Source organism: Oryza sativa, chromosome 6, assembly GCF_034140825.1.
Source record: "Oryza sativa Japonica Group chromosome 6, ASM3414082v1".
NCBI classification, from domain to species: Eukaryota; Viridiplantae; Streptophyta; class Magnoliopsida; order Poales; family Poaceae; genus Oryza; species Oryza sativa.
Window position 1 is genome coordinate 3,771,987 of NC_089040.1, and position 22,105 is coordinate 3,794,091.

The following is a 22,105-nucleotide window of genomic DNA, read 5'->3' on the forward strand; positions in this document are numbered from 1 at the left end:
TTTCTCCCCTTCGCAATGGCGGGGCTGGTTCCGCCATTTTCTTCTTTCTTCATGGATGTCCTGGAGTTCTGCGATCTCCAGATGGCGCACCTTACCCCCAACGCAGTGATGACATTGGGCATCTTCGCACACCTGTGCGAGATGTTCATTGGGGTGCGCCCATCTCTCCGGCTGTTCCGGTGGTTCTTTACCGTGCAGTCGGTATCGCCACCGTCGGTGGTCGGCGGCTGCTATTTCCTGCCGCGGGGGCCGGTGTTGAACCGCTACATCCCCTGCGTCCTCCGTAAAAAGTGGGATGACTGGAAGAGCGACTGGTTCTACACCCCCCTCGCCGACGAAGCGCGCCTCCGACTTCCAAGTCAGCCCCCGGCGCAGGCCTCCAGCTGGCGGGCGCCGGTAGATCTGGGGGATGGCTATGACGCCGTCCTTGACCGCCTCGCGGGCCTGCGATCCCAGGGGCTCACCGGGGCCATGGTGTACGGCGACTACCTCCGTCGTCGGATTGCGCCGCTCCAGCGGCGCGCTCGGGCCGCCTGGGAGTACACCGGGTCCGAAGACTACATGCGGACTCACCAGGGAGCCAGATGGGATTGGGCCCCCGAGGACTTCAAGATACTGGTCCAACGGGTGCTAAATCTCAACTCCGTGGAGGCGTCCCTTATCCCCCACGGTATCCTCCCCCTCTGCAGCGACCCAGATCGCACCTCCATCTTGACCATTATGACGGCGGTCGGGGCCTCAGAGGAGCAGGCTCCTAAGGGCCATGACGGCGCAGGTGGAAGCCGCCGGGGGGATCAATCTACCCCCGGAGGGGGTCGTGCTTCTGGGCCCCGCGTTGGGGGCTCGGGGAGCAACCGCCCTACCGACGCCCGGGGGAAGAGGAAATTGGGAGGAACACCTCCCCCATCTCCTCCCCGAGGGGGCGGGGCGGTGCGTGCCAGCAGCAGGCGCCCGGAGGGGGCCGCGCCAACATCGCAGCCCGAGGGGGAGCGCAAGAAGAAGCGGCTGCGCAAGATGGGGGAGACAGAACCATCCCGGGGAAACCTAATTTCCCCTCCAAGGTGGTCATTTAACCGACCCCCTCGCAGGTTCGTCCCACGCTCATTGCGACCGTCTTTTCTTCTATCCCAAAAGCAAGTTTTCTCTTACCCATCTTGTTTGCCTTCTGGTTTTTCTTTCTGCTTCAGTGATATCCCATCGCGTTCCTCCCACCATCCCAAGTCCGGCCAGTCCGAGGCCGAAGATCCGGCGGCTACAGAGGCACGGAGGCGGGAATCTGACCGGCGGGAGGCCGCAGACCGCCTACGGGAAGCTGAAGAGGCCGCCCGGGAAGCCGCCCGGGCCCGCCAGGCTAAGGATACCGCTCGGGAGGAGGCCGCCCGGGCCCGCCAAGCCGAGGAAGCCGCTCGGGAGGAGGCCGCCCGGGTTCGCCTGGCCGAAGAAGCCGCTCGGGAGGAGGCCGCCCGGGCCCGCCAAGCCGAGGAAGCCGCTCGGGAGGAGGCCGCCCGGGAGGAGGCCGCCCGGGAAGCCGCCCGGGAGGAGGCCGCCCGGGTTCGCCGGGCTGAGGCGATGGCGGCTTCCGAGGCAGTTCACGATGAGGCCGTGGACGCCTCGCTTGGGCCCACCCCTTCGGGCGACGCCCAAGACCAAACAGGTCCGGGGGTGGCCCGCGATGAAGCCGGCGCGTCCATGGGCGGGTTGAGCCACGCGGCGTCTTCTTCAAGGCAGCTCTTCCCCACGCCTTCCGCCGCCCCGCTGAGCGCAGAGCCCCTTCTGCAGGCCTTAGCCGCCGCCAATACCGCGGTGTTGGACGGGCTCAATGCCCAGGTGGTGGCCCTGCAGGCGGAGCGCGCGGAGCTCGACGCCGCATGGGCGCGTGTCGAGGAGGGGCGGCGCTCGGTGGAGGCCATGGTAGAAGCGGGCCGCAAGGCACACCGCCGGCACGTCTCAGATCTTGAGACCCGCAAGACGGCACTGGCGGAGATCGCCCGAGAGGTGGAGGAGGAGCGGGGGGCTGCCCTCATCGCCACCTCTGTGATGATCGAGGCGCAGGACTCCCTCCTCCTTCAGCACGGGAACTGGGAGGCGGAGCTGAAGAAAAAGCTCGACGCCGCCCAGGGGGTTCTTGATGCCGCCGCTGCCCGAGAGCAGCGAGCGACGGAGACCGAAGCGGCGCTCCGGCGGCGCGAAGAGGTCCTCGAGGCGCGCGCCATGGCGCTGGAGGAGCGCGCCTGCGTCGCGGAGAAAGTCCTGGCGGACCGCGAGACCGCCGTCACCTCCCGGGAGGCAACGCTGGCGGCGCACGAGTCTGCCTGCGCCGAAGAGGAGTCCGCACTCCGCCTCCGCGAAGACGCGCTTGCCGAGCGGGAGCGAGCTCTCGAAGAGGCCGAGGCCGAAGCGCAACGGTTGGCGGACTCCCTGTCCCTCCGTGAGGCGGCGCTGACGGAACAGGCGCGCCGTAATCTAGAATGTGTCCGCGCCGAGAGGGCCGCACTGGACCAGCGGGCCGCTGACCTCGAGGCGCGGGAGAAGGAGGTGGACGCGAGGGCGCGCAGCGGCGGGGTGGCCGCAGGCGAAAGCGAGTTAACTGCCCGCCTCGCAGCTGCCGAACACACCATCGCCGATCTGCAGGGCGCGCTGGACTCGTCCGCCGGGGAGGCCGAGGCCCTCCGCCTGGCAAGCGAGGTAGGGCCCGGCATGCTTCGGGACGCCGTCTCCCGTCTAGACCGCGCCGGTCGGCAGGCGGGCCTCTGGGGCAGGCGGACTGCGAAGTACGCCGCCAACCAGGGGGGCCTCGCCCAGCGCCTTTCGGAGATAGCCGGGACTCTCCAACGGCTCCCCGAGGAGCTCGAGAGGACGATTAAGTCATCCTCGAGGGACCTCGCCCAAGGAGCGGTGGAACTCGTTCTAGCGAGTTACCAGGCCAGGAACCCCAACTTCTCCCCATGGATGGCGCTGGATGAATTCCCTCCCGGGACCGAGGACGACGCGCGCGCGCGGGTCCGGGATGCCGCCGACCACATCGTCCACAGCTTCGAGGGGTCGGCCCCTCGGCTCGCGTTCGCCCCCAACTCCGACGAGGAGGGCGATCTCAGCGGTGCAGACGACCGTGACGACGAGGCCGACGACCCGGGCGCATCGGACTGAGCCCCCAGGCCCCCGCCAGTCTTCAATTTTCTTCTTTTTTCTTTCTTCTAAGGCCCTTGGGCCTGTTTTTTGTATAAATCATCTTACAATCTGCAATCAAAAATGATGAAAAAACTCTTTATGTTAATTTTATTTTGCTATGCGAATGAGATGAGGATGATCTGTGCCGTGATCCTCTTTTTGTGTCTTAGCTTGATTTAAGGGCCCGTGCCCAAGTCCCAGTCCTCGAAAAGCGCGGGTCGGGGCTAGTGCCTGGGGAGATCCGCATGTCGAGACTGGCCAGGCCGGGAACGTGGCGACCGAGGGTTATGGGTGACCCGATTGTGGGTTTTTGCCGATTCCCCCCCGGAGTTCACCACGCCCCGGGGCACGGCTCGGTTTTGGGCCCCGTTTGGCGATTTTAGCTGACCGACCCGAGCCCCCGAGGGCAAGGTTGAGCACGAGTGACCTTATTTCAAGTCAAAATTCTTCAAAAGGAAAAAACGGCACAGACACAACCTTCAGGAAATTGAAACTGCTTTTATTGAAATACTGAAAAGAGAGAAATGAGAATGTGCATGCGTGGTAGCCCCCGGCCAACCCTGCACACCCGAGGGGGGGTGCGGGGTTGGCCCGAGCCCGAAACCTGACACCCGACCCCCCCCTCCTCAGGGGTAGAAACGACGAAGGTGTTCGATGTTCCATGGGTTAGGCAGCTCAGTGCCGTCGCCCGTGGCCAGCCGTACGGAGCCCGGCCGGGGGACACCGATCACTCGATACGGACCCTCCCACATTGGTGAGAGCTTGCTCAATCCAGCACGCGTTTGGACGCGGCGTAGGACGAGGTCGTCGACGCAGAGTGATCGGGCCCGGACGTGGCGCTGATGGTAGCGCCGCAGGCTCTGCTGGTAGCGCGCGGCTCGGAGGGCCGCGCGCCTTCTTCGCTCTTCCAAGTAGTCGAGGTCATCTCTGCGAAGCTGATCTTGATCAGCTTCGCAGTACATGGTGGCCCGAGGAGACCTCAGGGTGAGCTCGGATGGGAGAACCGCTTCTGCGCCGTAGACGAGGAAGAAGGGCGTTTCCCCGGTTGCTCGGCTTGGTGTGGTTCGGTGTCACGCCCCGAAATTCTCAAACCAGAATTTCTAAGCTGAATGTGCATTAAATCCCTGTCCAGGACCAGCCAGGGTACACAAACGACAATTGTTGACATACAGATCCACGTCTTACAAAAATAGAAAAGATTACAAATGCAGCGGAAAAGATAAAAGCGAGCTAAACCGGGAAGCTTGACTTCAGCAGCGGGCGACTCCACTCCACAGGCAATCCTTGACGGCAGCGACGAAACCAACTTTGACAAAACAGCTCCAACTAGGAAGATCTTCAGCTCTGGTGTGGGGGAAAAGAGAGCAAGACTGAGTACTACCCACTGTACTCAGCAAGTCATACCGGAAGAGGAGGTATGTTGCAGGATATAACCCAAGGAGGCTAGAGGTTCTTTTGCATAAAGCTAGCATTTAAAAGCAGTAGTTGAAAGCAGTAAAACAGCTGTAGTAATTAATCAATATTAACCAAACACTGTCCAACGCTACACCACGTTGCAACAGGCCCAACCAACCTCCTGAACTACACCAGTTCATTAAGCTAAACTAGGGGTGAGACTAATCACGGTGAATCTGGTTGATCGCCCATAACCGCGGGCACGGCTATTCGAATAGTTTTACTCTGGCCAGAGGTGTACAACTGTACCCACAAGACACGATTCCACACATGTCGCCATGCCCCGAAGTATCACCATGATACTGCAAAGGGGGAAATCGTGACAAGACCCTCCACATAACCCTCCCCTAACCATCCACACCACGCTAAGGTTTCACCCCCACCCCTCAAAAGGCAGTGGGCGGTCCCCTCTTGCGCCGCGGTGAATCCGGCAGCTGGACAACCGGACACCCCGGCCGACCCAACTCCATCACGCCCACCCTCGCCACCGGTGCCTAGGAAAGGGTCGAGCTATACTTCAGATCAAGCAGTTACCCACTCCCGCTTGTGGTAAGCACGGTAAGTCTCCCAGGGTTTCCCGTGAACCGGTCCTTAACTGCCATGGGTGCGACCAGCAAAACCATGCACCCACAGCCCACCATTCAGTGTATTTTAATTAACTAACACCATTGCGGTGGCACCAATCTAAAGCTATGCCAATAGACAAAGTCTATGTAATAAGGTGATCCCCATTTGTGTGCTAGTTGAACTAAGCATGGCTAAGCATTTCCTAACCAACATCTAGTCATTTTGATACCCAGGTTATCAATGGCATAAGGTAAACAATAAATGGCTGAGTATTAGGACCCATCCCACATGATATTGTAAAAGAATGCAACATTTAATAGAAATGCGGGATATTTGTAAATTGGGTACAATATGATCAAACGTAAAGCATGACTTGCCTTGCTCTCGCACTGATGAGATCACAGCAACGTCTTCGAGAAACTGCGGATCGACGAAACGGCCGAAACCTACGCGACAAACAAAGCACACAAGCAAAACATGCTATAAGACTACTGAAACAGGAAACAAAACCATTTTTAATGGATTCTTTGCATTTTTCTTGATTTACTGAGACTTGAATGGACTTAAACGGAGCTCGGATGAATTACTTATGAATTTTAGAAGATAAACTGTGTTTTTACTAATAAAGAAAAGTCCTTAATTAATTATTGCGCAATAAAGCCCAGGGCTGACGTCAGCGAGGGGAGGGGCGGGCGCCGACAGGCGGGCCCCACTGGTCAGCGACACTAAGAGAGGGAAAGGAGGGTGGCTGGCAAGCGGGCCGTACTGGCAGCGGCACAAGGGGAAAGGAGAGGGAGGCGCCGGCATGTGGGCCCCACGGGCAGTGGCTCAAGGGGGAGGGAGTGGGCGGCGGCATGCTCGGCACGGCTCAAGCCGGCCGGCCATGGCGAGGCGACGACGGCGCACGACCGCCGGCGGTGACCGGCGGCGCGGGGAGACGGCGGCGGCCGGCGCGAAGGCGGCGGCGGCAGCCGAAGACGACGGCGCACGCGCGGAGGGCGGCGGCGCTCACGGGGGAGAGGAAAGGAAGGAGGAAAAGGGATTCCTCACCGAGGCGATGGCGGCGACCGGCGTGGGAAGAGACGAGCGGCGATGACCGGCGACGCGGAGGCACGGACGGGCGGCGGCGACACCCTAGGAGAAGATGGAGAGGCGTTAGGAGAGGAGACGACGACCACGGCGGCTTGAATTGCCGGCCGGAGATGGAGGGGAGGGAAAAACTCACCGGCTCGCGAGGGGAGAGGTGCTCCGGTGGGATTCCGGCGACGCGAGGCGGCGGCCGGGAAAGCTCTTGCGGCGGCGAAGCTAACGGCGGCGGCGGTTTGGCGCGGCGGCGACTCTAGCGGCGGCGGCTCGCGGCCGAAGGCGGCGGCCAGCGGCGGAGCTCGGGTGCGACGGCGCGAGGGCGGTAGACGGCACGGGAGAGCGCGGCGAGTGCGAAAAACGAGAGAGGAAGACGCGGGGAACGATTTATAGGCGGAGGGGGAGGCGGACGTGGCCGGGAACCCATCCTATTGCGCCGGCGACGTGGGAAGGTGGGGGAGAGAGAGAGGGGTGGGATTCAAATTCGAATCCCGCCCATTTGCGAGGCGCGCGAGGGCGGGAGACGCGGGGGAGAGGCGGCGACGTGGGAGGGGGACGCGGGAGCGGCGCGGCGTGGGCGCGGGAAGAGCGGAGGAGGCGGCGACGTGGCGGATTCGGCGGCGGTTGCCGTCGGAGGCGGGTGGCTGGAGGAAGGGGACGACCTGACAGGTGGGCCCCACCTGTCAGCGTCCCGGAGAGAGGGGGAAGGGGAACGGGCCGGCCCAAAGGAAAAGAGGCCGAGCGCGGGAGATGTGGGCCGACGGCCCAATAGAGAAAAAAAGAAGGAAAAGAAAAGGAAAAAGAAGAAAGGATTTTTCCTGGGATTAAAAATTGCACTTTGGTGATTTTTAATTGGTTAAAATTATTTCCAAGGCTCTGAAAATTCCACTAAAAATCCTGTTAATATATTGTGACATGTAGAATCCAAGAAAAATTCCACATGCCGATTCCGATTATTATTTGCATTTATTAATTAGGGAATTAGCTCTAGGTTAATTAAGATAATTTCTTCGGACGATTTATTTAGCCAATTTTTTTAAAGCAAGCAAAAGGGGGAAAACTTCAGGGCGTGACAAACCTACCCCCCTTAAACGGAATCTCGACCCCGAGATTCGGAAGAGCTGGCGAAGAGGTGCGGGTGGGTGGCCTTCAACTCATCTTCTCTTTCCCAAGTGGCCTCTTCCTCTGAGTGGTGGCTCCACTGAACCTTGCAGAATCTTATTACTTTGTTTCTGGTCTTTCTCTCGCTGGTTTCGAGGATACGAGTTGGCTTCTCCACATACGTCAAGTCTTCCTGGATTTCGATTTGATCCGGACTTGCCTGTTCCTCAGGAACTCTCAAACATTTCTTCAACTGGGAGACGTGGAACACATTATGGATGCCAAGCATGTTGGAGGGAAGCTCGAGCTGGTAAGCAACTTCACCTCTACGTTCCAAAATCCGATATGGTCCCACAAAGCGTGGTGCCAACTTTCCTTTGGTTTGGAAGCGATGTACTCCCCTGAGCGGAGTGACACGGAGATACACATAATCCCCTGTTTCGAAAGCGAGCTCCCTTCGGCGGTTGTCTGCATAGCTTTTCTGCCGAGACTGCGCGATTCTCAATCTTTCCCTAACAGCTCTGACTTTCTCTTCTGCCTCATTTAAAACTTCTGTACCAAACAACTGGCGTTCCCCTGTCTGATCCCAGAAGAGTGGAGTACGACACCTTCGTCCATACAGTGCTTCAAACGGTGCCATCTGCAGACTAGCTTGGTAACTGTTGTTGTACGAGAACTCAGCATACGGCAAGCTTTTGTCCCATGCCCCACCAAAGTCAAGCGCACAGGCTCTCAACATATCCTCTAGTATTTGATTGACTCGCTCGGTCTGGCCATCTGTTTGTGGATGGTAAGCGGTGCTGAAATTCAACCGGGTTCCCAATTCTTCTTGTAATTTCTGCCAGAACTTTGAAGTGAATTGGCTTCCTCGATCAGACACGATCTTCTTAGGTACACCATGTAAACACATAATTCTTGCCAGATAGAGTTCTGCTAATTTCTTCCCTGAGTAGGTAGTGTGCACCGGAATGAAGTGGGCCACTTTGGTGAGTCGGTCAACGACTACCCAAATAGAATCATGCCCCGATGATGTCCTGGGCAAACCGGTGATGAAATCCATTCCGATTTCTTCCCACTTCCATTCTGGAATCTGAAGTGGCTGTAGCAAACCTGCTGGCCTTTGGTGTTCTGCCTTTACTCGTTGACAGACGTCACAGAGTGCTACGAACTCAGCTATTTCCCTTCTCATGCTGACCCACCAAAACTTCTCTTTGAGGTCTTGGTACATCTTAGTACTACCGGGATGAATGGAATATTGAGTTTGATGAGCCTCGGTTAGTATCAGGTCTTTTAATTCCTTGTTTTCGGGTACACACAATCTTTCTCCCATCCAGATTGTTCCTTGTTCATCCTCAACAAAACCTCGGGCTTTTCCGACCCTCATGTTCTTTTTGAGCTCTGCTATTTCAGGATCACTTGCTTGAGCTATGCGAACCTGCTCCACCAGTGTGGGCTGTGCCTCTAGGGCAGCCACGAATCCGTGCTCAACTATACCAAGGTTCAGATGTTCCAAATCGCGTTGAACCTCACAACATAGTTGCTCTACCCATGCAACATTGCAGTAGCTCTTCCTGCTCAAGGCATCTGCAACCACATTAGCCTTGCCGGGATGATAATGTATTCCCATATCATAATCCTTGATCAGCTCCAACCATCTTCGCTGTCTGAGATTCAAATCAGGTTGAGTAAAGATGTACTTTAGACTTTTGTGATCTGTATATACCTCACAACGGTTACCGATGAGATAGTGCCGCCAAATCTTTAAAGCATGAACAACTGCGGCTAATTCCAGATCATGCGTCGGGTAGTTGCCTTCATGAGGACGCAACTGCCGTGAAGCATAAGAAACCACTTTGCCATCCTGCATCAACACACATCCTAGCCCCTGGCGAGATGCATCACAATAGACCTGGAAATCTTTCGTCTGATCAGGCAGGATTAAGACTGGTGCAGACACCAACCGTCGTTTGAGTTCTACAAAACTCCTATTGCATTCAGCAGACCAGATAAACTTTTCTTCCTTCTTCAATAGCTGTGTCATTGGCTTAGCAATTTTAGAGAAGTTCTCAATGAACCGGCGGTAATAACCCGCAAGTCCTAAGAAACTCCGAACCTGAGTGACTGTCCTTGGTGGGGTCCATTTGGTAACTGACTCCACATTTGCTGGATCCACAGCTACTCCTTGAGCATTCACGATGTGACCGAGAAACTGAACTTCCTTAAGCCAGAAGTCGCACTTGCTGAACTTGGCATATAGCTGGTGCTCTTTTAACTTTTCAAGTACCAGCCGAAGATGCTGCTCATGTTCTTCCTCGGACTTGGAGTAGATAAGTATGTCATCGATGAAAACCACGACAAACTTGTCTAGAAATTCCATAAACACCTTGTTCATCAAATTCATGAAGAAGGCAGGTGCGTTAGTGAGTCCGAAAGACATAACTGTGCATTCGAACAACCCGTACCGAGTGATGAATGCTGTCTTTGGAATATCCTCTTCGCGGATCCTCAACTGGTGATAGCCTGACCGAAGGTCTATCTTAGAGAACACAGTAGCTCCTTTCAACTGATCAAACAGGTCATCAATCCTTGGCAAAGGGTACTTGTTCTTAATAGTGACCTCATTGAGTGCGCGGTAGTCCACGCACATCCTCTTGGTTTTGTCTTTCTTTTCCACAAAGATAACCGGAGCACCCCAAGGCGACGTGCTCGGGCGGATGTATCCCTTCTGTAACTGTTCATCAACTTGCTTCTTGACTTCCGCCAACTCGTTGGCTCCCATTCTGTAAGGCCTCTTGTGGATCGGTGCAGTTCCAGGTACCAAGTCAATCCGGAACTCGATATCCCTTTTTGGTGGCATTGTTGTCAGATCATCCGGAAAAACCTCTGGATACTCTCTGACTATGGGAATATCCTCCAGCTTCTTAGTGGTTTTCTCCACTGCTACCTCTTGTTCTTCACCAGCAGCCTGGTTTAAACTAACCCCTGGCTTCCGCGGCACTAGAGACTGGAAGGTTACCTCCTCTCCTTTTGCATTGGTTAACTTGATGGTGCGGCTGGCGCAATCAATCACTCCTCTGTGCCTTGTTAACCAATCCATTCCAAGTATGACATCTAGGTCCTTGGATTCGAGAAGAATGAGGTTGGCTGGAAAAATCAACCCTTGAATTTCAACTGTCACAGATGGGCAGTAGTGAGTTGTGGTCATGCCACCTCCAGGAGTATGCACTCGCATTGGTATCTTAAGCTTCACTAAGGATAACCCATGTGCACCAGCAAAACGCTTGGAAATGAAGGAATGGGTTGCACCAGAATCAAACAATATTACTGCTGGTGTCGAGTTGACGGGGAATGTGCCCAATATAACCTCTGGTGCTGACTGCGCCTCCTCTGCAGATGCATGATTAACACGGGCCTGAACGAACTTGGGTCCGGCACGTCTTGGCTTCGGGCACTTTCCAACCGTGTGTCCGGGTTTGTTACAATTGAAGCAGAGTTCGGGTTTTTCTCCCAACCTCTTGGGCTGTTCTGGCAGAGCTGGCTGAACTGATTGAGCTGGAATCTTTAGTGAACTCGGAGTAGGGTTGAGACTGTGCTGCTCACTGTTGTTGTGACTGCCATTATGGTGGTTCTTGTTGAAGTTACCCGGGTGGTAGGGACGGTGCTGCCGGATAATCATGGTGGAAGGTCCACCGTGATGTCCCATCGTGAAACGAGGCTTCTGACTCTTCCCCTGGGGAGTCCGGAACTGAGCTGCCTTCCTCTTACGGTTTATTTTGTTACAGTGCTCCTCCTGACGAATAGCCTTGTCCACAAGCTTCTCAAAGTCCTCATAGTCTCTAGAGATCAACTGGTTGGTCAATTCGTCATCAAGACCAGACATAAACTTCTCCTGCTTCTCGGCATCGGTACGCACGTCCTCAGGGGCGTAGCGCGCGAGGAGGTTGAACTCATGCAAATACTCTATAACTGTTCTGGTTCCTTGTTGCAGGGAACGGAACTCTCTCTTCTTTTGTGCCACAATTCCCTCGGGAACCTGTGCTTTATTGAAACTATGACGAAACTCTGTCCAAGTAACCTCTGCCCCAGCTGGACGGGTCACCATGTAGTTGTCCCACCAAACAGAAGCGGGACCTTGCAGCTGGTGTGTAGCAAAAGCAACCTTCTCTTGCTCGTTGCATTGCAAAAGATTCAGCTTCTTCTCAATGGCATGAAGCCAGTCGTGGGCCTCGATTGGGTTGGTGGTGCTTGAGAAGGTGGGCGGCTTGACACGAAGAAATTCTAACAGTTTGGACTGAGGAGGTGGAGGACCAAACTGCAGGTTCTGTTGTTGCTGCTGTGCTTGCCGCTGCACCTGCTGCAACACCTGATGGTACTGTTGCTGCATCTGTTGCATCATCATTGTCATCATCTGAGTCTGATTGTCCAACACCTGAGCAATTGTTGGGTTCTCGGGCGGTGGGGACGGACTGTTGTCAGATGCACCGTTGGCACGTGCTCCATTGATCGGCTCTTCGCTGCCACTGGCGTTGTTCGAGTCGCGTGAACCATTCCTTATCTCCATCTGAAGGGGATAGGTAGAAATATGAGAAAAGGAAGAAAAACAGGGGGCTCAGAAACTAATCTTGCTTATGAATTTAAGTGCAATTATCTTAATCTTGATTAAAACACTGAAAAAGAGGCACGCAACTCCTAATTGAGGCAGTCATACCACTGACACATGATATCGACCGCCGACTAACCCACAAGCAACAAACCTAAACACGAAAACTAGCAAGCAAACAGACTAAGAAGGCGATAAAGCTAAGGGTGGCGACTCTGAAGCTCGGGGCGGCGCTTGCAAACGAGGGATAGGACTGACATCTAAAGTAGACAAGGGATAGGAACCAATTCATGCTCAAATCCAAATTAAACAAAGCAAAAGAAGACTCAAATAAATAACCGAGCAGGATGATTTTTATGCATAGAACATTTTTCATGAACTCAAATAAAGACACTAATGCAACTAAACAATAAATTAATGCATAGACTAGTTGCATGGAAAATGATGCGCATAACATTGCCCCCATCGAATATAGACACGACCTAATGCATAACCCCCAATAAATTCCCGACTGACTGTCGAATAAACTCCAACTAAAATTTTTCTAAAGCCCTAGGCTGAGCTAATAATTTTTTTTTTTTTAAAAAAAAAAAAATCCGACCCGAAAGAACGACCAAGATTTTTCCCGCAAACCAAAGAGGCAAAACTCCAAATTTTCCCGAAACAATTCCAGGTGCAAAAAGGGCATATGCAGATGAAAAAGGGGTTCAGAGGGCTCTTAGGGTTTCCAGTTGGCTTGTCCTACGGTCAAGGTCGGCTCTGATACCAACTTGTCACGCCCCGAAATTCTCAAACCAGAATTTCTAAGCTGAATGTGCATTAAATCCCTGTCCAGGACCAGCCAGGGTACACAAACGACAATTGTTGACATACAGATCCACGTCTTACAAAAATAGAAAAGATTACAAATGCAGCGGAAAAGATAAAAGCGAGCTAAACCGGGAAGCTTGACTTCAGCAGCGGGCGACTCCACTCCACAGGCAATCCTTGACGGCAGCGACGAAACCAACTTTGACAAAACAGCTCCAACTAGGAAGATCTTCAGCTCTGGTGTGGGGGAAAAGAGAGCAAGACTGAGTACTACCCACTGTACTCAGCAAGTCATACCGGAAGAGGAGGTATGTTGCAGGATATAACCCAAGGAGGCTAGAGGTTCTTTTGCATAAAGCTAGCATTTAAAAGCAGTAGTTGAAAGCAGTAAAACAGCTGTAGTAATTAATCAATATTAACCAAACACTGTCCAACGCTACACCACGTTGCAACAGGCCCAACCAACCTCCTGAACTACACCAGTTCATTAAGCTAAACTAGGGGTGAGACTAATCACGGTGAATCTGGTTGATCGCCCATAACCGCGGGCACGGCTATTCGAATAGTTTTACTCTGGCCAGAGGTGTACAACTGTACCCACAAGACACGATTCCACACATGTCGCCATGCCCCGAAGTATCACCATGATACTGCAAAGGGGGAAATCGTGACAAGACCCTCCACATAACCCTCCCCTAACCATCCACACCACGCTAAGGTTTCACCCCCACCCCTCAAAAGGCAGTGGGCGGTCCCCTCTTGCGCCGCGGTGAATCCGGCAGCTGGACAACCGGACACCCCGGCCGACCCAACTCCATCACGCCCACCCTCGCCACCGGTGCCTAGGAAAGGGTCGAGCTATACTTCAGATCAAGCAGTTACCCACTCCCGCTTGTGGTAAGCACGGTAAGTCTCCCAGGGTTTCCCGTGAACCGGTCCTTAACTGCCATGGGTGCGACCAGCAAAACCATGCACCCACAGCCCACCATTCAGTGTATTTTAATTAACTAACACCATTGCGGTGGCACCAATCTAAAGCTATGCCAATAGACAAAGTCTATGTAATAAGGTGATCCCCATTTGTGTGCTAGTTGAACTAAGCATGGCTAAGCATTTCCTAACCAACATCTAGTCATTTTGATACCCAGGTTATCAATGGCATAAGGTAAACAATAAATGGCTGAGTATTAGGACCCATCCCACATGATATTGTAAAAGAATGCAACATTTAATAGAAATGCGGGATATTTGTAAATTGGGTACAATATGATCAAACGTAAAGCATGACTTGCCTTGCTCTCGCACTGATGAGATCACAGCAACGTCTTCGAGAAACTGCGGATCGACGAAACGGCCGAAACCTACGCGACAAACAAAGCACACAAGCAAAACATGCTATAAGACTACTGAAACAGGAAACAAAACCATTTTTAATGGATTCTTTGCATTTTTCTTGATTTACTGAGACTTGAATGGACTTAAACGGAGCTCGGATGAATTACTTATGAATTTTAGAAGATAAACTGTGTTTTTACTAATAAAGAAAAGTCCTTAATTAATTATTGCGCAATAAAGCCCAGGGCTGACGTCAGCGAGGGGAGGGGCGGGCGCCGACAGGCGGGCCCCACTGGTCAGCGACACTAAGAGAGGGAAAGGAGGGTGGCTGGCAAGCGGGCCGTACTGGCAGCGGCACAAGGGGAAAGGAGAGGGAGGCGCCGGCATGTGGGCCCCACGGGCAGTGGCTCAAGGGGGAGGGAGTGGGCGGCGGCATGCTCGGCACGGCTCAAGCCGGCCGGCCATGGCGAGGCGACGACGGCGCACGACCGCCGGCGGTGACCGGCGGCGCGGGGAGACGGCGGCGGCCGGCGCGAAGGCGGCGGCGGCAGCCGAAGACGACGGCGCACGCGCGGAGGGCGGCGGCGCTCACGGGGGAGAGGAAAGGAAGGAGGAAAAGGGATTCCTCACCGAGGCGATGGCGGCGACCGGCGTGGGAAGAGACGAGCGGCGATGACCGGCGACGCGGAGGCACGGACGGGCGGCGGCGACACCCTAGGAGAAGATGGAGAGGCGTTAGGAGAGGAGACGACGACCACGGCGGCTTGAATTGCCGGCCGGAGATGGAGGGGAGGGAAAAACTCACCGGCTCGCGAGGGGAGAGGTGCTCCGGTGGGATTCCGGCGACGCGAGGCGGCGGCCGGGAAAGCTCTTGCGGCGGCGAAGCTAACGGCGGCGGCGGTTTGGCGCGGCGGCGACTCTAGCGGCGGCGGCTCGCGGCCGAAGGCGGCGGCCAGCGGCGGAGCTCGGGTGCGACGGCGCGAGGGCGGTAGACGGCACGGGAGAGCGCGGCGAGTGCGAAAAACGAGAGAGGAAGACGCGGGGAACGATTTATAGGCGGAGGGGGAGGCGGACGTGGCCGGGAACCCATCCTATTGCGCCGGCGACGTGGGAAGGTGGGGGAGAGAGAGAGGGGTGGGATTCAAATTCGAATCCCGCCCATTTGCGAGGCGCGCGAGGGCGGGAGACGCGGGGGAGAGGCGGCGACGTGGGAGGGGGACGCGGGAGCGGCGCGGCGTGGGCGCGGGAAGAGCGGAGGAGGCGGCGACGTGGCGGATTCGGCGGCGGTTGCCGTCGGAGGCGGGTGGCTGGAGGAAGGGGACGACCTGACAGGTGGGCCCCACCTGTCAGCGTCCCGGAGAGAGGGGGAAGGGGAACGGGCCGGCCCAAAGGAAAAGAGGCCGAGCGCGGGAGATGTGGGCCGACGGCCCAATAGAGAAAAAAAGAAGGAAAAGAAAAGGAAAAAGAAGAAAGGATTTTTCCTGGGATTAAAAATTGCACTTTGGTGATTTTTAATTGGTTAAAATTATTTCCAAGGCTCTGAAAATTCCACTAAAAATCCTGTTAATATATTGTGACATGTAGAATCCAAGAAAAATTCCACATGCCGATTCCGATTATTATTTGCATTTATTAATTAGGGAATTAGCTCTAGGTTAATTAAGATAATTTCTTCGGACGATTTATTTAGTCAATTTTTTTTAAAGCAAGCAAAAGGGGGAAAACTTCAGGGCGTGACATTCGGTTTGCCCAGAGCACCGCTGGCAACTCCTCGATCCACGAATCGCCATGCTTCTTGAGAATATTGAAGGTCTTGGTTTTAAGGCCTTTGAGGATTTCTGCATTGGCGCGCTCCACTTGGCCATTGCTTCTGGGGTGGGCAGGTGAGGCGAAGCAGAGCTTGATGCCCATGTCTTCGCAGTAGTCGCCGAAGAGTTCACTAGTGAATTGGGTGCCATTATCCGTAATAATACGGTTAGGCACTCCAAAACGGGCCGTGATGCCCTTAATGAATTTAAGTGCAGAGTGCTTATCGATCTTGACGACCGGATAAGCCTCGGGCCACTTAGTGAACTTGTCGATCGCGACATACAGGTACTCAAACCCGCCCGGGGCCCGCTTAAACGGTCCCAGGATATCGAGCCCCCAGACAGCAAATGGCCACGAAAGTGGTATGATCTGCAGGGCCTGGGCCGGCTGATGGATTTGCTTGGCGTGAAACTGACACGCTTTGCATCGCCGGACCAAATCAACTGCATCATTGAGAGCTGTCGGCCAATAGAACCCTTGACGAAAGGCCTTGCCAACCAAGGTGCGCGAGGCGGAATGGGCTCCGCACTCGCCTTCATGGATGTCGGCAAGAAGCTCAACGCCTTGTTCCTGAGGAATGCACTTCAGGAGGATTCCGTTGGCCGCGCGCCGATAGAGGGTCCCTTCTACCAGCACGTAGCGTTTGGAAATGCGTTGGACGCGTTCACTCCCTTCACGGTCCTCAGGTAGAGTCTTATCTGCGAGGTATGCTTGGATCTCAGAGATCCAAGCAATCAATCTAAGGGAGCTTGGAGCGCTCCCTTCGGGTCCCGAGGCCTGGACTCCGACGGGCCTCGGGGGCCGGTCAGGCGCATCCGTCTCCCCTAAGGGGTCGGGTCGCGCCGACGGCTGGGTAAGCCTTTCTTCAAAGGCGCCCGGTGGGGTCTGGGCTCGCGAGGACGCGAGCCGTGAGAGTTCGTCGGCAACCATGTTATCCCGTCTGGGTACATGCCGAAGCTCTATCCCGTCAAAATGGCGCTCCATACGCCGCACTTGGCGTACGTAAGCGTCCATCTGTGGGTCAGAGCACCGGTACTCCTTACAGACCTGGTTAACGACCAGCTGGGAGTCGCCTAACACCAAGAGGCGGCGGATCCCCAGTCCAGCTGCCACTCTGAGTCCGGCAAGGAGTCCCTCGTACTCTGCCATATTATTAGTCGCTCGAAAGTCGAGACGGACCAAGTATCTGAGGAAGTCTCCGTTCGGAGAGGTCAACATGACCCCCGCACCGGCGCCCTGGAGAGACAGCGAACCGTCGAACTGCATCACCCAGTGGGCGGCGTGAGGCAGCTGAGAGGGGTCCGTGCCGGCCTCGGGGATTGAGACGGTCTCTGGAGCCGGGGTCCACTCTGCCACAAAATCGGCGAGGGCCTGGCTCTTGATAGCGTGGCGTGGTTCAAAGTGCAGATCGAACTCAGAAAGCTCGATTGCCCATTTTACCACTCGTCCTGTACCCTCTCGATTATGCAAGATTTGACCGAGGGGGTAAGACGTAACCACAGCGACCCGATGCGCCTGGAAATAATGGCGCAGTTTCCTCGAGGCCATCAGAATAGCGTAAAGCATCTTCTAGGCCTGAGGGTATCGGGTCTTGGCGTCCCGGAGGGCCTCACTAACAAAGTAGACAGGCCGCTGCACCTTTCGGTGGGGCCGATCCCCCTCGCTATGGGCCATATACCCGGGGCGCTCCTCGTCCAAGTGGCCCCTCGGGGCGCACTCGTCTTCTGTGCTGATGACCTCGGGGTCGGAGGACAACAGGGGCGGCCTTCCCACAGTGGCCTCGCGGCCGTCCTGGGTGTCGGGGGCTCCTGGCGTCGTCGGACAAGCGGGCAAAGGGCCAACTCTGGTCGTCAGGGGCCTTAGGCCACCGTTCGGCTCGGGGGCCTCTTCTCCCTGCTCCCTCCCGGGTCGAATCGGTACAGGGTTAGCCTCGGGGTCAGAGGGCGATAGGTGCAGCCTTCCCGCAGTGGCCTCGGGGCCTTCCTGAGGGTCGGGGGCGCCCAGCACCATCTGACGAGCGGGGAGAGGGCCGACTCCGGTCGCCAGGGGCCTTAGGCCACCGTTCGGCTCGGGGGCCTCTCCTCCCTGCTCGCTCCCGGGCCAAGTCAGCACAGGGTGGGGGTGCGTGGAGTGAGGATTGCCCTCATCGCGCTCCACAACCAACGCTGCACTAACTACTTGGGGGTCGCCGCTAGGTAGAGTAGCAGAGGCTCGTTTGGCTCCGGGGCGACTAGAACCGGAGGAGAGCTGAGATATGCTTTCAACTGAGTGAGGGCGCGTTCAGCTTCCTCCGTCCAAGTAAACGGCCCGGAGCGCTTGAGGAGCTTAAATAAGGGTAACGCCTTCTCTCCCAGCTTCGATATGAACCGACTTAGGGCGGCCATGCAACCGGTGACACATTGTACATCCCTAAGTTTACTGGGGGGGCGCATTCGCTCTATAGCTCGTATCTTCTCGGGGTTGGCCTCGATGCCTCGGGCAGAGACCAAGAACCCGAGAAGCTTGCCCGCAGGTACACCAAACACACACTTATCGGGGTTCAATTTTATACGGGCGGAGCAGAGGCTCTCAAAAGTTTCCGCTAAATCTGAAAGCAACGTTTCCTGGTTGCGCGTTTTTACAACCAAGTCATCGACATAAGCCTCAACATTACGTCCTAATTGGCTACCCAAAGAAATTCGAGTAGTACGTTGAAAAGTAGGACCTGCATTCTTTAACCCAAAGGGCATTGTCGTATAACAATAAGTTCCTATGGGAGTAATGAACGCAGTTTTTTCCTCATCTTCCCTAGCCATGCGAATCTGATGGTAACCAGAATATGCATCTAGAAAACACAAAAGGTCGCACCCCGCTGTGGAGTCGACAATCTGATCTATGCGAGGCAAGGGATAAGGATCCTTAGGACATGCCTTGTTAAGGTCGGTGTAGTCGATGCACATCCGAAGCTTGCCGTTCGCCTTGGGAACGACCACCGGGTTCGCCAGCCACTCCCGGTGGATGACCTCGCGGATGAATCCGGCCTCCAGAAGTCGCGCCACCTCCTCGCGGATGAAGGCTTGACGTTCCGGGGCCTGGCGCCGCACTTTCTGCCGGACCGGCCTTGCGCCCGGCCGCACGGCGAGACGGTGCTCAATCACCTCCCTGGGGACCCCGGGCATATCCGCCGGTCTCCATGCGAAGACGTCAGCGTTTGCCCGCAGGAAGGAGACGAGCGCGTCTTCCTATTTGCCGTCCAAAAGACCACCGATTCGCGTGGTCTTGGACGGGCCGTCGCCCAGTGTGACCTCCTTGACGGGGACCTCGGCGCATGTGACAATCCGCTGCCTCGGGGCAGTGGGGGCGGAGGTGCCAAGCCTCTCGTCACCACCCTCGGGCTTAGACGCAGCAGCGAGGTGGTCCGCGCGCTGCTCCATGCAAGCAAGCGCGACTTTCAGGTCGCCATGGACAGAGATGGGGCCACCGGGGCCCGGCATCTTCATCTGGAGGTAGGCGTAGTGGACAGCCGCCATGAACTTCACCAACGCGGGCCTCCCCAGGACCGCGTTGTAGGGCAGACTGAGGTCCGCCACATCGAAGTTTACCCGCTCCGTGCGGAAATTGGTGGGTCCACCAAAGGTGACCGGGAGGTCGATATGACCTAGCGGCCAAGTGTGCCCCGGCGTCACACCGATAATCGGTTGGGACGGCTGGAGCACCATCCCCGGGGCCTTGATGGCATCAAAAGCCGCGGGGGAAATGATGTTGAGGGCCGCTCCCCCATCTATGAGGACACGCCCCAACTTCACGTTGCAGATGGTGGGGGAAACCACCATCGCAATCTGCCCTCCCCGGGCGACGCACGGTGGGTGGTCGGTCTGGTCGAAAGTGAGGGCAACCTCCGACCACCGCGCCCGGCGCGTCGCCTCATGAGTAGGGGCCGCGGCCAGAAGCTCTCGCTTCATGGCCTTGAGGCTCCGGCGAGAGACGTGAGCACACGCTCCCCCATCGACAGTGGCAATGGTGGCCCCAGGTTCTTGGAAACCTAGGTCATCATCGTCATCATCGATGTCCTCGGCGGGGGCCTTCTGCTTGGCCTCACTTCGCCGACGGCCGGAAGGAACCGCCGGGGACTTGCCTTCCCGGCGCTCCTGCCTCCTCTCCTCCTCCCACTTCCTTGTTCGCTCAGCCAAGCTTTTGACTGCGCGACAGTCCGCAAGGTCATGGAGGGAGGTATTGTGGACGGTGCACCACTTGCCGGTAGGGCGCTCCCTGCTGGGGACGCTGGCCTCCTTCTTTTTGTCGCTCGCAGGCCTCCCCTTTCGGGTGGCCCGTGAAGTGCCCTCGACGGCGAGGACATGACCCTCGTCGTCGGAACGGACTGACCTCTTCTTCCTCCTCCTGTCACGCCGTCCTGGCTGAGCGGCGGATCCGGGGGCGGCCGAGGCTGCCACTCCGGAACCGGAGGGGTTCCAAGTCCAGGCCTCCTCCTTGCGAGCCACTCGGTCCGCGAGCTGAAAAAGCTCTGCGGTGGTCTGGGGCTCTTTTGAGGCGATCTTTTCGAGCATGCGGTTGTGCCGCACACCCCCCCTGAACGCGTAGATTACTGCGTGTGCAGGGATGCATGGTATGGTATTGCGGACTTGACAAAACCGCTGAATGTACGATCGAAGCGACTCATCGTCCCTTCGCTGTACAGCGTGCAAGTCCGCTTCCTCACCGGGGCGCGGATACGTGCCTTGGAAGTTCATGGTGAACTGCTGGCACAAATCCTCCCAGGAGTGGACAGACGCGGGTGGCAAGTTCATTAGCCAACCCCGTGCTTGCCCCTTCAGGGCCATGGGAAAGAAATTCGCCATGACCCTGTCGTCACCCCCGGCGGCCTCAATCCCGGTCGTGTAGACCTGGAGAAACTCGGCGGGGTTGACGCTGCCATCATATTTTTCGGCGATGGTGGGCCGGAACCTTGGGGGCCAACGGACATTCCGAAGACTCGCCACGAAGGCTCTACAGCCAACACCACCAACCGGGGGCACGGAGGGCTGATTCCCGCGTCCGTGTCGAGGTGACACTCTGGACGAGGAAGCGCCTTCCATCGCGTGGGCAGCACTTCGGTCATTACGCCGGCGCTCGAGGCTGGCGCGGGCGTCCTGCTCCCTACGCAGATCTTCTCGGGTCGAAGGAGTCGATGAGGGAGTGGCTACCGAACGGCGAACAGCGGCCGCCGCTCGTCGTGCCCTTCGTCTTGACGACGCGGAGCCAGTGGTAGCAGCACCAGAGGTCTTGGTGGCGGAGGACCGCCCACCAACATCTAGGCGCTGCCGCGCCGTCATGACCAATTTGGCCACGTCGTCCAGCCATCGTTGGGCTGGAGATTCCGGGTCAGGGACGACAGGTGGGTGGCGTAAGAGCGCGCCCGCAGCTTGGAGCGCACCCTGGGGCGTGCTGCCGTCGCCGTAGACGAGGAGGCGACGCTCCCCATCTCGCCGTTCTCCTCCATCGCCCGCGATCGGTGAAACCGCGGATCTTTCGACCCTTTCGAGCGCCTCCCCCTGCTTAGGACTTTGGCGAGGAGGGGGCGGTGGAGTACGAGCTCGACGGCGTGGATTCGGCTCCCCGTCGTCGCCACTCACACTGGGAGAGAGGTCGGGTGCCTTTGCTTGCTCAGCCATGAGGCTGATCAAGAAAAGCTTGACGCACCCGGAAAAGTGCCAGAGCTCAGAAAACACACGCTGAGCCCCCTACCTGGCGCGCCAGATGACGGAGCTCGTGGCCCCTCACCGGGAGGCCGCACAGGCCCCCCTTTGCCGGTTCGGCCGGGGGCTCAGGGTGAGATCTCAAGCTCTCTCGGTACGTGGAAAGATCGCCACCTCTCAAGAACGCGAGACACGGGCGATGTATACAGGTTCGGGCCGCTGAGAAGCGTAATACCCTACTCCTGTGTTTTTGGTGGATCTGTGTATGAAGGAGCTACAAAGTGCGAGCCGACCTCTCCTTTGTTCTAAACTCTGAATCTTCAGAGAATCAACCCCCCACCACCTATGGCAAGGTCCTCCTTTTATACTTCAAGGGGATACCACATGCACCCCTCCCTTTCCAAACTGGACTTTTCTTCTTTTCATAAATGGACGGAGATTTGCACGGTCGTCCTCCGAACATCCTTCTGATGGGACGGCACATACCTACCTCCACTTCTGACTG

At 56.5% G+C, this 22,105-nt stretch overlaps 1 protein-coding gene and 2 long non-coding RNA genes across 3 annotated transcripts; 1 reads left to right on the forward strand and 2 right to left on the reverse strand.

The window, feature by feature from the left end:
• The first annotated feature begins 1,569 nt into the window (after positions 1–1,569).
• LOC136356898 (uncharacterized) lies at positions 1,570–3,147 on the forward strand. Its single transcript, XM_066311444.1, has 3 exons — positions 1,570–2,121; positions 2,194–2,685; positions 3,040–3,147. Exons 1-3 carry the CDS (start codon positions 1,570–1,572, stop codon positions 3,145–3,147), a joined length of 1,152 nt encoding a protein of 383 aa, XP_066167541.1.
• Positions 3,148–4,265: 1,118 nt separating this feature from the next.
• On the reverse strand, positions 4,266–6,554 carry LOC136357113 (uncharacterized). The gene is made up of 3 exons (XR_010742193.1): positions 6,416–6,554; positions 6,241–6,324; positions 4,266–4,512 (listed from the first exon to the last, which is right to left on the reverse strand). It is a non-coding gene; the product is annotated as an uncharacterized lncRNA (long non-coding RNA).
• Positions 6,555–12,774: 6,220 nt separating this feature from the next.
• LOC136357110 (uncharacterized) lies at positions 12,775–15,063 on the reverse strand. Its single transcript, XR_010742190.1, has 3 exons — positions 14,925–15,063; positions 14,750–14,833; positions 12,775–13,021 (listed from the first exon to the last, which is right to left on the reverse strand). It is a non-coding gene; the product is annotated as an uncharacterized lncRNA (long non-coding RNA).
• Between the last annotated feature and the right edge of the window lie 7,042 nt (positions 15,064–22,105).